The sequence below is a fragment of the Anolis sagrei genome, chromosome X (genome assembly GCF_037176765.1).
Source record: "Anolis sagrei isolate rAnoSag1 chromosome X, rAnoSag1.mat, whole genome shotgun sequence".
Taxonomy (NCBI): domain Eukaryota; kingdom Metazoa; phylum Chordata; class Lepidosauria; order Squamata; family Dactyloidae; genus Anolis; species Anolis sagrei.
The window spans coordinates 12,434,875-12,450,705 of NC_090034.1; the positions used below are offsets into that span (position 1 = coordinate 12,434,875).

The following is a 15,831-nucleotide window of genomic DNA, read 5'->3' on the forward strand; positions in this document are numbered from 1 at the left end:
AGTTCAAAAGCTACATAAGAAATCCACACTTGGAGTCATAGATTTGGGTGGGATCTCCCAAGGGTCATCTAGCTCACCCCTTTCCATGCAGTTCAAAAGCTACATAAGAAATCCAAGTTTAGTTGGGTGGGACCCCCAAGGGTCATCTAGTCCAACCCCTTTCCATGTAGTTCAAAATCTTCATAAGAAATATCAGCTTGGAGTCATAGTGTTGGGTGGGACCCCCAAGGGTCAAATAGTCCACCCCCTTTCCAAGCTTGGAGTCATAGAAGTGGGTGGGAGCCCCAAGGGTGATCTAGTCTATCCCCTTTCCACGCAGTTCAAAGGTTTCATAAGAAATCCAAGCTTGTAGTCACAGAGTTAGGTGGTACCCCCAATGATCAAATAGTCTAACCCCTTTCCAAGCAGTTCAAAAGCTTCATAAGAAATCCAAGCTTGGTGTCATAAAGTTGGATGGAATCCCAAGGGTCATCAGTCCAACCAGTTCAAACGCTACACAAGAAAGCCAAGCTTAGAGTCATAGAGTTTGGTGGGACCCCCAAGGGTCATCTAGTCCAACCCTTTTCCACGCAGTTCAAAAGCTATATAAGAAATCCAAGCTTGGAGTCATAGAGTTGGATGGAATCCCAAGGGTCATCAGTCCAACCCGTTCAAAAGCTACACAAGAAAGCCAAGCCTAGAGTCATAGAGCTGGGTGGGACCCCCAAGGGTCATCTATTCCAGCCCCATTTCATGCAATTCAAAAGCTTTATAAGAAATCCAAACTTGGAATCATGGAGTTGGATTGGACCCTCAGGTCCATCTACGTCAACCCCTTTCCATGCAGTTCAAAAGCTTCATAAGAAATCCAAGCTTTTGATTCATAGGGTAGGTTGATGGTCTCCCATCCAAGTCCCAACCAAAGCTGGCCCTGCTTAGCATCCAAGATTGGAGAAAATCTGATACCTTCAGGATCCTTCCAAAGGAGGGATCTGCTTCAGAAGGAAATCCTTTCCATTCTCAAAGATTGAAAAAAAATGTATGACTTTGTTTACATTTCAAAGCAAAATGACAATGGAAGAGTCTGCTGCAAAGCCTTGGTCTGCATATTCCTGATTTGGCAGAGCTACACTGTAGAAACTGTTCTTCCAAGTTATACTAGCAACAGGGGCAGAGTTTGCAAACTTCAGGACTCCATATCCCATCATCCCCCAATATTCTCTCTCTCTTTGGAGCGAAACAAAAGAGTTGTGAGACCTGGGTTCGATTCCTCACTTTGCCATCGAAACCCATTTTGGGCAAGACATACTTTCTCAGCCTCAAAAGGAAGTCAATGGTAGACCGTATGATAGGGTTGCCATAGATTAGACACGCAAAGGAACTTGTTCTTCCTTATTGCTATATAGCTACCTTCAGGTCTCAGTTGAGAGAGAAAAAGCGCAGTATAAATAAATAAGTAAATAAATTTATTATTAGTAGTAGTAGTATTCATATTTATCCTTATTAATTATTTTTTATTATTTCCATTTTGGAACCAAAGTACACACAGCAGTTGTGTTGACTCATGTTTTCTCTTCTCTCTGTGCAGACGGTGGAGCATGGCTTCCCCAACCAGCCCAGCTCCTTGGCCTTCGACCCCAAGCTGTGCATCATGGCCATTGGGACCAAATCGGGGGCTGTCAAAATGTATCCTTTTCTTTTAATTTGCAGGATTTGGGGTAAAAAATTGGTGGAAGAGAAAGGTAAGAGCCTTGAATTATCATATGGGTAGACGATTGCACTGGTGGATCAGGGTCATTGCATTGGAGGGTTATTGTGTTGGCCAGTCATTGCATTGGGGGGTTATAACATTGGTGGGTCAATGAATTGGGGAAATACTGCAATGGCTGGTCATTGCATTGGTCAGTCATTACATTGAAGGGTTAATGCATTGGCGGATCATTGCCTTGGAGAGTCATTGTATTGGCAGATTATTGCATTGACCAGTCATTGCATTGGAGGGTTATTACATTGGCCGGTCATTGCATTGGAGCGATATTGCATTGGCCAGTCATTGCATTGGAGGGATTTTGCATTGGAGGGTTATTATACTGGCCAGTCATTGAATTGGTTGGTTATTGCATTGGCCAGTCATTGCATTGGAGGGGTATTGGCAAATTATTGAATTGGTTGGTTATTGCATTGGTTGATTATTGCATTGGCAGATTTTGCATTGGAGGATTATTACACTGGCCGGTCATTGCATTGGAGGGTTATTATATTGGCCAGTCAATACATTGGAGGGATATTACATTGGCCAGTCATTGCATTGGAGGGATATTGCATTGGCCAGTCATTGCATTGGAGGAGTATTGGCAAATTATTGCATTGGTTGGTTATTGCATTGGTAGATTTTCCATTGGAGGGTTATTACACTGGCCGGTCATTGCATTGGCTGGGTATTGCATTGGCGAATTATAGCATTGGTTGGTTATTGCATGGCTGATCATTGCATTGGAGAGATATTGTATTGGTGGATCATTGAATTGGAGGGTCATTGTATTGGAGAGGCATTCCATTGGAGGGTTATTACATTGCCCGGTCATTGAATTGGAGGGATATTGCATTGACTCGTCGTTGCATTGGAGGGTTATTGGACTGGCTGGTTATTGCCGTGATTCCCAAACTCTCGTCTTCCCCCTTGTTTTGGACTCCAACTCCCAGAAGCTTCAGCCTTTTTGGCCAATGAGTAGGGTTTTTGGGAAAGTTTGGATTATCATATCGCGGGATCATTGCATTGATGGTGGGACATTCATTGTTTAAATACGATTTCTTTTTGCATTGTGATATCTCTGTGCAAAGAAGCATGGCTCAATAGGAATACGTATTTCCTAATTGTAGGAGGTCTTATTCCCTTTTTGGATTTTTTAGTATTGTCATGTGGCGTGTGTTGTGTTGTTGTCATTATTAATGCTATGATTATACTCCCAATTTTCTCTTAATCGAGATCCATGTTTGCCTCCGCATGAATGATACCTAAATATAGATTGGGTCTTTTTCCCCTTTAGACTAAATGGAATGGTACTTTTTAATATTTTAATAGAGGGTGTATTATTTTTCTTGTTATTATATTCTACCCTTATTTTCTCTCTTAATTGAGACCCATGTTTGCCTTTGCATGAGTGATTCCTAAATATAGATTTTCTTCCTTGGCCTATATAGAATGGTTCTTGGAGGGATTATTATTATTATTATTATTATTATTATTATTATTATTATTTGAAATACAACAAGATGAGTCCACAGCAGACACTCTGCTGACTGTTGTATTGGATCACACATCAGACACTTCCTGGGATCTGAACGAATAGTGCATGCAGATCCCAGTAGGATGGCTTTTTGAAGCTGGCAGATGGTAATTTTGTCACAGCCCGTTGTGTTTAAGTGCAGGCCAAGGTCTTCAGGCACTGCACCCAGTGTGCCGATCACCACGGGGACCACCTTGACTGGTTTGTGTCAGAGTCTTTGCAGTTCGATCTTTAAATCCTCGTATCGTGTCAGCTTTTTCAGTTGTTTCCCTGCAATCCTGCTGTCACCTGGGATTGCAACAACAACAATCCATATTTTGTTTTTTTAACACAATCAGGATGTCAGTATTGTGCTCCAAAACCCTGTCTGTCTGAATTCGGAAGTCCTAGAGGAGTTTGACACGTTCATTTTCTTATTATTATTTCCAGAAAGATTTTTGGGAAAGTTTTCTCTAGTTTCATCATTGGTGGGGTTCAGTGTGCTCTCTGACTGTAGGGTGAACTACAACTCCCACTATGATGAGTCAGTCCCCTCAAACCCCTCCAGTAGTCATGGGGGTTTTGTGTGCCAAGTTTGGTCCAGGTCCATCATTGGTGGAGGTCACGATTTGTCTGGTTGCGGGTGAACTATAACTCCCAGTTCCCCCCAACCCCTTCCAGTAATCAAATTTCAATATATCAGATATGTTTGCCTAGTTTGGTCCAGATCCATTGGTGTTTGGGTTTACATTGCTCTCTGGGTGTAGGTGAACTACAACTCCAATAAATCCCTCCAAACACCACCAGTATATTTTGTTGGTTACGGGTGTTCTGTCTGCCAAGTTTGGTCCAATTCCATCTTTGGTTGAGTTCAGAGTGTGTTTTGATTGCAGGTGAACTATAAGTCCCAGTACCTACAACTAACAAATGTCCAAGCCAATTCCACCCCAGACCTACCAATATTCAAGTTTGAGCATATCGGGTGTGCATGCCAATATTGGTCCACATCTATTATTGTTTGGGTTCATAGCGTGCTCTGGATGCAAGTGAACTACAACTCCTTTAAATCCCTCCAAAGGTTTCTTTGTTGATTATGGGAGTTCTGTGTGCCAAGTTAGTTCCAGGTTCATCGTTGGTGGAGTTCAGAGTGCTCTTAGATTGCAGGTGAACTGTACATCCCAGTCCCTACAACTCCTATGAATCATGGTGAATTCTCTCCAAAACTCTCTAGTTTGGTCAGTTGCTGATCAATTCCTCTGTTTGTTGTGTCCCATAGAAAATAAAAGGAAAGAGTTAAGGGAGAGGCAGTGGGCGGGATCATGCAAATTCTACACCAATGGAGAGAGTCAGAAACACTGGGATGTCTATGGTGGAGGAAAAACAGAAAATCTAGGGTGAAATTGTCCTCCGTGAAAGCCTCAACTTGAGTGGTGGACAGTATGGTGTTTGTGGAAGATGTTGGCAGGGCTTTTGGACATGTTCATAGTGTTCACTATAACCTGCAATGTCATTGGTGTCTCCTAAGTGGTGGGAGCTATGGCTGTTTGTAGAAGCAGGAACTTCTCTGTGTACCAGCCACATACACACATACATATTATAAGAGAATCCTAGTGTCGGAAGAGACCTCGTGGACCATCCAGTCCAACCCCCTGCCAAGGAGCAGGAATATTGCATTCAAATCACCCCTGACAGATGGCCATCCAGCCTCTGCTTAAAAGCCTTCAAAGATGAACCTCTCTCTTAGAATCATAGAATCAAAGAGTTGGAAGAGACCTCATGGGCCATCCAGTCCAACTCCCTGCCAAGAAGCAGGAATATTGCATTCAAATCACCCCTGACAGATGGCCATCCAGCCTCTGTTTAAAAACTTCCAAAGAAGGAGCCTCCACCACACTCCGGGGCAGGGAGTTCCACTGCTGAACGGCTCTCACAGTCAGGAAGTTCTTCCTCGTGTTCAGATGGAATCTCCTCTCTTGTAGTTTGAAGCCATTGTTCCGCGTCCTAGTCTCCAGGGAAGCAGAAAACAAGCTTGCTCCCTCCTCCCTGTGGCTTCCTCTCACATATTTATACATGGCTATCATATCTCCTCTCAGCCTTCTCTTCTTCAGGCTAAACATTTCCAGCTCCTTAAGCCGCTCCTCATAGGGCTTGTTCTCCAGACTCTTGATCATTTTAGTCGCCCTCCTCTGGACACATTCTTCACTTTTATTATGTGTATAGCAGATAATTATTATTAGGCATCGGCTGATGCCCGACACCCAGAAAACTATAATTTCCTTTTTTTAAAGGGAGGAAAGGAATGCAGCCGCACCTTTAAGACTAACTGGTTTTATCTTTGCATGAGCTTTCGGAGATATCTGATCTCTTTCACCTTCTTCGAATGATAATGTTTGGAAACAATGCATATTTGGAATGCTGTAGGAGTAGGAATGTAAATAGAGGATGTCTATTTGATTTCTAAAGGGCTTCATAAAGTGATACAAGTCTTTCAGGTCTTGGAATTTTTGGGAGTTGTAGTTCAATAAGGTCTTCAACTCTGCTTAAAATAATACTCTAATATGAGCCTTTGTTTTGGAGCTGGAGAGGTTGGAAGCTGAACGATGCGAGTGTCCTTTTCCAAGCAAAACACAAGCAACTGCTGTAAGATTATTAGTCTTGGCCTCTAGTTAGTGAGTTTGGGAGTTATCTTGGTAATCCATCTAATGACCAGGAAAACTGGTTTAATCCCAGTAGTGCAATAATATAGTTTCTATTTGGATTTAAGAGCAAAGGGGAGATTTGAACCTGCTTCATTGGTCTTGGTTCTATGGCCCATTGCAAAATAAGTATAATCTAATGCAGTCATGCAGACCACATGACCTAGGAGGTGTCTACGGGCAACGCCGGCTCTTCGGCTTTGAAATGGAGAAGAGCACCACACCCCAGAGCTGGACACGACTGGACTTAATGTCAGGGGAAAACCTTTACCTTTTATTAATGCGGAAAAAGACATTTTTTGGACTCTGATTCCCTTGGATAGATGGGAATTCTGGGCATTGTAGTCCAAAATGGTCCAGAACTTTATGCTTTGGAACAGAGAATCTGGGATATACCTACATTAAATAAAGCCAATAATAATAATAATGGCAGTAATAATGATCAAATTATGAAATAACAACAATGGAAGATCAAAATGCCTGTCCTCTTAATAAGAGTATGTATGTACTATTATAAAATAATATGTAATATTATACAATATGTACTGTTATTATATAACTAGCTGTCCCCTGCCACGCATTGCTGTGGCCCACATGGGGGTTCTATGTGGGAGGTTTGGCCCAATTCTATCATTGGTGGGATTCAAAATGCTCTGTGATTGTAGGTGAACTATACATCCCAGCAACTACAACTCCCAAATGTCAAGATTCTATTTTCCCCAAACTCCACCAGTGTTCACGTTTGGGCATATGGAGTATTCTTGTAGAGTCTGGTCCAGATCCATCATTGTTTGAGTCCACAGTCATCTTTGGATGTAGGTGAACTACAACTCCAAAACCAAAGGACACTGCCCACCAAACCCTTCCAGTATTTTTTGTTGGTCATGGGAGAACTGTGTGCCAAGTTTGGTTCAATTCCATCGTTGGTGGGGTTCAGAATGTTCTTTGATTGTAGGTGAACTATAAATCCCAGCAACTACAACTCCCAAATGACAAAATCAATTTTTTTTGAGTGAAGGACATACATAGGTTTGCTAGGTGTCTTGTGTCCAAATTTGGTGTCAATTTGTCCAGTGGTTTTTGAGTTCTCTTAATCCCACAAACGAACATTACATTTTTATTTATATAGATAATATATGCTATTGTTATAAATAGTATTTTTATTGTGATATTAAAAGAGTGGAAGATTAAAATGCCCGCTCTCACTAAGAATTGCCTGCCTCAGGGGAGAGAGAGTTTCATCTATGCTGACTATCATGCCATCACTGCCCAAGCAAGGGAGCTTTCAACTGGTTGAACAGAAGCTCTCCAAAGCTTTAGCTCAGTGGTTCTCAACCTGGGAGTCGGGACCCCCGAAGGGGTCGCGAGGGGGTGTCAGAGGGGTCGCCAAAAACCATCACACACAGTATTTTCTGTTGGTCATGGGAGTTCTATGTGGGAAGTTTGGCCTAATTCTATCGTTGGTGGGCTTCAGAATGCTCTTTGGTAGTAGGTGAACTATAAATACCAGCAACTACAACTCCCAAATGTCAAGGTCATTTTCCCCAAACTTCACCAGTGTTCACATTTGGGCATATGGAATATTTGTGCCAAGTTTGATCCAGATCCATCATTGCTTTGAGTCCACAGTGCCCTCTGGATGTAGGCGAACTATAACTCTAAAACCCAAGGTCAGTGCCCACCAAACCCTTCCAGTGTTTTCTGTTGGTCATGGGAGTTCTGTATGCCAAGTTTGGTTAAATTCCATCGTTGGTGGGGTTCAGAATGTTCTTTGAATGTAGGTGAACTATAAATCCCAGCAACTACAACTCCCAAATGACAAAATCAATCCTCCCATCCCAACCCCACCAGTATTCAAATTTGGGCCTATTGGGTATTTATGCCAAATTTGGTCCAGTGAATGAGAATACATCCAGCATATCAGATATTTACTTAACGATTCATAACAGTATAAAATTACAATTATGAAATAGCAGTGAAAATAATTTAATGGCTAGGGGTCACCACAACATGAGGAACTGTATTAAGGGGTCGCGGCATTAGGAACGTTGAGAATCACTGCTTTAGGTGATCTTGCTGCCTATTACTGGGAAAACCAACTGATTCCTAATCCATCTAGAAGACAAACAAGTGCTTTTCACCTTAAGAACAGACAAGCATCTTGAACTCGGAGGATTACCTTGGAAGGAATCCCACTGGAGCATTGCAGCACACCCAAATACCTGGGAGTTATCCTGGACCGTGCTTTGACTTATAAGAAGCACTTCCTGAATATCAAGCGAAAAGTGAGTGCCAGAAACAATATCATATGAAAGCTGACTGGCACAACCTGGGGATCACAACTAGACACAGTGAAGACATCTGCCCTTGTGCTTGGCTACTCTGCTGCTGAATATACATACCCATTGTGGAACACATCTTACCATGCTAAAACAGTGGATGTGGCTCTTAATGAGACATGCCACATAATCACGGGGTGTCTGCACCCTACACCACTGGAGAAATTACACTGTCTAGCCGGTATTGCACCACCTGACATCCGCCAGGAAGTAGCAGCCAATAGTGAAAGGACCAAGGCAGTGACATCTCCAGCTCATCCCCTGTTTGGGTATCAGCCAGCACGTCAATGACTTAAATCAAGAATTAGCTTTCTAAGATCTACAGAGATTATCACAGGAACACCTCAGCAAGCAAGAGTCCAAAAGTGGCAGGCCAAAACCTTGAACGTCAAGCCATGGCTGATACCGAATAAGAGACATCCGCCGGGAAGTAGCAACCAATAGTGAAAAGACCAAGGCAGTGACATCTCCAGCTCATCCTCTTGTTTGGGTATCAGCCAGCACGCCAATGCCTTAAATCAAGAATTAGCTTCCTAAGGTCTGCAGAGATTATCACAGAAACACCTCAGCAAGCAAGAGTCCAAAAGTGGCAGGCTAAAACCTTGAACATCAAGCCATGTCTGATACCGAATGAGAGACTCTCTCCAGGGCAAACAGAAGACTGGGTGACTTGGAAGGCGCTGAACGGACCGCTCTGGTACCACGAGATGCAGAGCCAACCTTAAGAAATGGGGCCACAAAGTGGAGACAATGACATGTGAGTGCGGAGAAGAGCAAACCACAGACTACTTACTATAGTGCAACTTGAGCCCTGCCACATGCACAATGGAGGACCTTCTGATAGCAACACCACAGGCACTCCAAGTGGCCAGATACTGGTCTAACGACATTTAACCAACTAAGAAATGGGGCCACAAAGTGAAGACCACGACATGCGAGCATGGAGAAGAGCAAACCACGGACCACCCTCTACAATGCAACCTGAGCCCTACCACATGCACAATAGAGTACTTTCTTATAGCAACACCAAAGGCACTCCATGTGGCCAACTTTTGGTCAAAGGACATTTAAGTAGAATGTATTTTTGCTTTGCTTCTGATACAATAAAAAACCAAGACATTCGAATCTTCCATTATTTTTTATTTTGCAATTTAAATATGAATTACGATTAGGAAATATTTCTATTTCCACCCCGTTTTTAAATGAGAACTAAGTGAAATCTAATGCAACTTCTTGGAAACCAAGCTGCCTGCTTGGTGCTTAAAGCCCTGGGATGTTTTCCTTGGTGCATAGCAACCGGAACCTTTTCTTTGCAAATAATAATAGCAGTAACAGTAGTAATTATTTCTGTTGGGGAAAGAGGCTGAATTAGAGGCCTTTTGCAGGGAATTTCGGCCTCTTTTCACAAAGTTGGCAGAGCTTTTGCGAGGAGGCGATGCCAGAAAATCCCTCCTGGCTGCTGGCTTCCTTCCCGGCAGCGGACTCCTATTCCCATCCTGCAGCCTTTCCTTCGGTTTGGGCCGACTGCACCTCCCATCATCCCCACCTCCAGCAGGAACCCCTTTCGGAGGTTGCATTATTGCGGGGACGATGGTTCTGAGAGTCGGGAACCATGCAATTGACAGCAGGCCCCAGTTGCCTTTTCCATGGGATGATGGGAGCTGCAGTCCATCATATTTACTGTTGATGAGAAAATGTGCATTATATAATAATAATAATAATAATAATAAATAGCATGAATAGCAGATAAAGGTGGAATAATATAATAATAATAATAATAATAATAATAATAATTTATTTTATTTACTTATTTATCGTGTCATCCGCAACCAGAACATTGTATTACATTTCTAACAGAACAAAACAAACAGATTAAAAAAACCACAAATTTTGCAAACTTGGTAGCTGATTAAATGTCCTTTGACCAGTATCTGGCCACTTGGAGTGCCTCTGGTGTTGCCGCAAGAAGGTCCCCCATCGTGCATGTGGCAGGGCTCAGGTTGCATTGCAGCAGGTGGTCAGTGGTTTGCTCCTCTCCACACTCGCATGTCGAGGATTCTACTTTGTAGCCCCATTTCTTGAGGTTGGCTCTGCATCTCGTGGTGCCAGAGCGCAGTCTGTTCAGCACCTTCCAAGTCGCCCAGTCTTCTGTGTGCCCAGGAGGGAGTCTCTCATTTGGTATCAGCCATTGTGTTTGAGCCTGCCACTTTTGGACTCTTGCTTGCTGAGGTGTTCCAGCGAGTGTCTCTGTAGATCTTAGAAAACTATTTCTAGACTTAAGTCGTTGACGTGCTGGCTGATAACCAAACAGGGGATGAGTGGGAGATGTCTCTGACTTGGTCCTTTCACTATTGGCTGCTACTTCCCGGCGGATGTCAGGTGGTGCAATACCGGCTACAGTGTAATTTCTCCAGTGGTGTAGGGCGCAGACGCCCCGTGATAATGCGGCATGTCTCATTAAGAGCCACATCCACTGTTTTAGTGTGGTGAGATGTGTTCCACACTGGGCATGCATACTCAGCAACAGAGTAGCACAGCGCAAGGGCAGATGTCTTCACTGTATCTGGTTGTGATCCCCAGGTTGTGCCAGTCAGCTTTCGTATGATATTGTTTCTAGCACCCACTTTTTGCTTGACATTCAGGCAGTGCTTCTTGTAGGTAAGAGCACGGTCCAGAGTGACTCCCAGGTATTTGGGTGCGCTGCAATGCTCCAGTGGGATTCCTTCCCAGGTGATCTTCAGAGCTCGGGATGCTTGTCTGTTCTTGAGATGAAAGGCACATGTCTGTGTTTTAGATGGATTAGGAATCAGCTGGTTTTCCCTGTAATAGGCAGTAAGAGCACCTAAAGCTTTGGAGACCTTCCATTCAGCCATTTCAAAGCTCCCTGCTTGAGTGGTGATGGCACGATCATCAGCATAGATGAAACTCTCTCTCCCTCTGGCAGTGGCTGGTCATTTGTGTAGATGTTGAACATGGATGGAGCAAGCACGCTCCCCTGAAGCAGGCCGTTCTTCTGTTTCCGCCATCTACTTCTCTGGCCCTGGAACTCAACAAAAAAGCTCCTGTTTTGTAGCAGGTTTCCAGCATGATGGGACCAGCATGATGGGAGCTGCAGTCCATCATATTTACTGTCGATGAGGAAATGTGCAGGAGATAATAATAATAATAATAATAAGCATGAATAGCAGATAAAAGTGGAATATAATAATAATAATAATAATAATAGCATCTCAATTAGGACATAAAAATGGACAGCTTAAGTGTTTTGTTGAAACTACAAATCCCAGGATGGCTCCATTTCATGCTTTCTGGAATGGCATTATTCTGGGATGTATAGTTTCATGGGGGGTGTGTGCTTTGAATCATGTGCCGAAACTACAAATCCCAGAATAATGCCATTCCGTTGGATGCGTCCCATGAGTTGTGGCTAGATAAGGAGGAATAGGATCACCCCTGATCACCCCTGATTGCTTTATTTTTGAATTAATAGTTTCATTTGGGTGTACTTTGAATCTTCAGCCCAAACTATAAATCCCATGTGTCCACTGGAAGACTTGCATTATTTTTGGGGGGACGATGGTTCTGAGAGTCGGGAACCATGCAATTGACAGCAGGCCCCAGTTGCCATTTCCAGGGGATGATGGGAGTTGCAGTCCATCATATTTGCTGTGGATAAGGAAATGTGCAGGATATTATAATAATAATAATAATAATAATAATAATAATAATAATAATAGCATCTCAATTAGGAGATAAAAGTGAGTAATAGTAGTAACAGTCATAATAAAAAGTGGGAAAGTGGGATCACGCTCAATTACATTATCCTGGGATCTGTAGTTTCACTGTATACTTCCAGCTCTCAGATGGACAGCTTAAGTTTCTTGGCGAAACTACAAATCCCAGGATGGCTCCATTCCATGCTTTCTGGGGAGTAGGGTCATCCCAATGTTATAGTGTAAAAATAATATGTAGTAATATTATAAAATATTATGTATTATTCTGGGATTTATAGTTTCATGGGAGGTGTGCTTTGAATCCCAGGTGTCCGCTGGATGCGCTCCATCAGTTGTGTCTAGACAATGAGAATAGGATCACCCCTGATTGCATTGTTTTGGGATTAATAGTTTCATGCAGGGTGTACTTTGAATCCTCAGCCCAAACTATAAATCCCAGGTGTTCCCTGGAAGACTTCCATTATTTTTGGCCAGCAGAGGGAATAGTATCATCCTGATAGCATTCTGGGATTTATAGTTTCATGGGGGGGGTGTACTTAGAATCCTTAGCACAAACTATAAATCTCAAGTGTCCTCTGGAAGACTTCCATTATTTTTGGCCCGGCAGCATTCTGGGATGTATAGTTTCATTGGGGTGTACTATGAATACTCAGCCCAAAGTATAAATCCTAGGTGCCCACTGAAAGACTTCCATTATTTCTGGCCAGACAGAGAGAGTGGGATCACCCCAATATCATTCTGAGATGTATAGTTTCTTAGGGGGGGGGGTGTACTTTGAGATCAGAGTCCAAACTATAAATCCCAGGAGAAAAAAGTGGGAAATAGTAATAACCGCATCTCAGTCAGGATGAAAGTGGAATACAATAATAAGAATCGTAATAATATTTGAACTGAGATAAAAGCAGGATATAATAATTATTATTGCATCTCAATTGGGGGATAAAATCAGGGAAAAGTAATAATAATTGCATCTCGATCAGGAGATAAAAGTAGGAAATAATAATATCACAATCAGGAAATAAAAGTGGGATTATATTATTATTGCATCTTATGGGATTTGTAGTTTCAAATGTGGGGCAAGAGAGTGCAAATTCTAAAGATTTTTTTTTGGGGGGGGGGCATCATTTTTGAAACTCTTCCGGGGATGCTGGGAGTTGTAGTCCACAAGAAGAAGTATTTGCCAAGCTATGGGAAATCAAAACTTTTGGGGGGATTTTGGGAGATGTAGCTGTAGCTGAGAAAAATTTCAGTATGGACATTATTATTATTATTGCCTCTTTTTGTAGTTTGTAGTTTCAAATGGGATTTGTAGTTTCAAATGGGATTTGTAGTTTCAAATGGGGAGCAAGAGAGTGCAAATTCTAAAGAGTTTTGGGGGGGCGTCGTTTTTGAAACTCATACGGGGATGCTGGGAGTTGTAGTCCACAAGAAAGAAGTCTTTGCCAATCTATGGGAAATCAAAACTTTTGAGGGGATTTTGGGAGTTGTATCTGAGAATAATCTCAGTGTCTTTGCCTGAGGATGCTGGGCGTTGTAGTCCGGAGATATTCTAAATCAAAGTTAGAAGGAAATGTGGTTTTGTTTTTATCTGGGAGGGAGCTGCATTCCTTTTCCCTTAATATGCCTTTCCCCTGAAGCCATTTGCATAAAAACAATAAGAGAGGAAAAAACAAAACAACACAACACACCCCACTGGGTTAATTGCCTTGACTTTAATGAGCCTCTCCTCCAATTTGCAGCCTTTGATGGGGAGGAATGTGAGAAATGCAGCGGAGCAGGCTGCTCTGATTTGGTTGGGAGCAGCCTGGCAGCCTGGCTTTTGGGTCTGAGGCTGAGAGAGTGTGACTCCCCCAAAGGCACTCAATGCGCTACTATGGGGGCCCTGTGCTCAAATAATCTGTGAGCCATATTGGATCCATAGGTTTTTCATACGTATGTGTGTGTTTGTATATATATATATATATATACACACACACACACACACATATATATATGTATATGTGTATACACACACGCACAATGACAATAATAATAATCCACTATCTGCCTCTCCCTACGGCTCAAGGTGGAATCCAACATCATTAAAACAAGAGATAAGACGCTATTAAAAGACACACAACCAAACACACAAATTTAAAATAAAATGCAGATAACAGTTCACAACTTAAAATTGAATGCGTGTGCATCTATGTGTGTTTTTGGATGTTTGTTTATATACATGCATGTGTGTCTCTGTCTACAGGTATAGGTATCTGTCTATGTCTCTGTATTTGTATCTGTTTCTCTATGTGTATGTATGTATGTCTTTGTGTGTGCATTTAAATATATAAATGTGTATATATGCTGGCGTGTATACCACATGTTTATGTGTGTGTATATGGCTATGTGTATAGGTGTGTGTTTATGAGTGTATATGTATATGTGACTGCATGTGTGTGTGTATAGATGGATATATGTGTTTGTGTATATATTTTTTATAGATGTGTGTGTGTATATATATGTATGGCTATAGATATATGTGTGTGTTTATGAGTATATATATGTATGTGACTGCATGTGTATGTGTATAGATGGATATATATGTGTGTGTATGTTTTATAGATATATGTGTGTGTGTATATGCATGCCTATAGATATGTGCGTGTGTTGATGAGTGTGTATATATATATGTCTCGTGTGACTGCATGTGTGTGTCTCTAGATGCATATATGTTATATATGTTTTATCGATATGTGTGTGTATATATGTATACCTATAGATATGTGCCTGTGTTTATGAGTGTGTATATATATCTATATAAGTTTGTGTGGCTGCATTTGTGTGTCTATAGCTATATATATGTGTTTGTGTGTGCATATGTTTCATAGATATATGTGTGTATATATATGTATGCCTATAGATATGTGCCTGTGTTTATGAGTGTGTATATATATCTATATATGTTTGTGTGTGTGACTGTATTTGTGTGTCTATAGATGTATATATGTGTTTGTGTGTATATATGTTTTGTAGATAAATGTGTGTATATATGCATGCCTATAGATATGTGCCTGTGTTTATGAGTGTGTATATATATCTATATATGTGTGTGTGACTGCATGTGTGTCTATTGCTGTATATATGTGTTTGTGTGTATATATGTTTTATCGATATGTATGTGTATATATGTATGCCTATAGATATGTGTGTGTGTTTATGAGTGTGTATATATACCTATATAAGTTTGTGTGACTGCATTTGTGTGTCTATAGCTGTATATATGTGTTTGTGTGTATATATGTTTTATAGATATGTGTGTATATATATGTATGCCTATAGATATGTGTGTGTGTTTATGAGTGTGTATATATACCTATATAAGTTTGTGTGACTGCATTTGTGTGTCTATAGCTGTATATATGTGTTTGTGTTTATATATGTTTTATCGATATGTGTGTATATATGTATGCCTATAGATATGTGCCTGTGTTTATGAGTGTGTATATATACCTATATAAGTTTGTGTGACTGCATTTGTGTGTCTATAGCTGTATATATGTGTTTGTGTGTATATATGTTTTATCGATATGTGTGTATATATGTATGGCTATAGATATGTGCCTGTGTTTATGAGTGTGTATATATATCTATATATGTGTGTGCGTTACTGCATGTGTGTGTCTATAGATGTATATAGTGTTTGTGTGTATATGTATGGCTATAGATATAAATGTGTTTATGAGTGTATGTATATGTTTCTATGTGATTGCATGTCTGTATATATGTGTTCATGTATATATATGTTTTATAGATGTGTGTGTATTTATATGTCTGGTTA

At 41.3% G+C, this 15,831-nt stretch overlaps 1 protein-coding gene across 2 annotated transcripts in view; it reads left to right on the plus strand.

Annotated features, from left to right (window-relative positions):
• The window catches only part of LOC132782110 (lethal(2) giant larvae protein homolog 1), a 67,898-nt gene that overhangs the window by 8,980 nt on the left and 43,087 nt on the right, over positions 1 to 15,831 (plus strand). For both annotated transcript variants that reach the window (XM_067473175.1, XM_067473176.1), the window contains exon 2: positions 1,568 to 1,665. In XM_067473175.1, the coding sequence (XP_067329276.1) occupies positions 1,568 to 1,665 (98 nt within the window). The remainder of the gene's footprint in view (positions 1 to 1,567; positions 1,666 to 15,831) is intronic.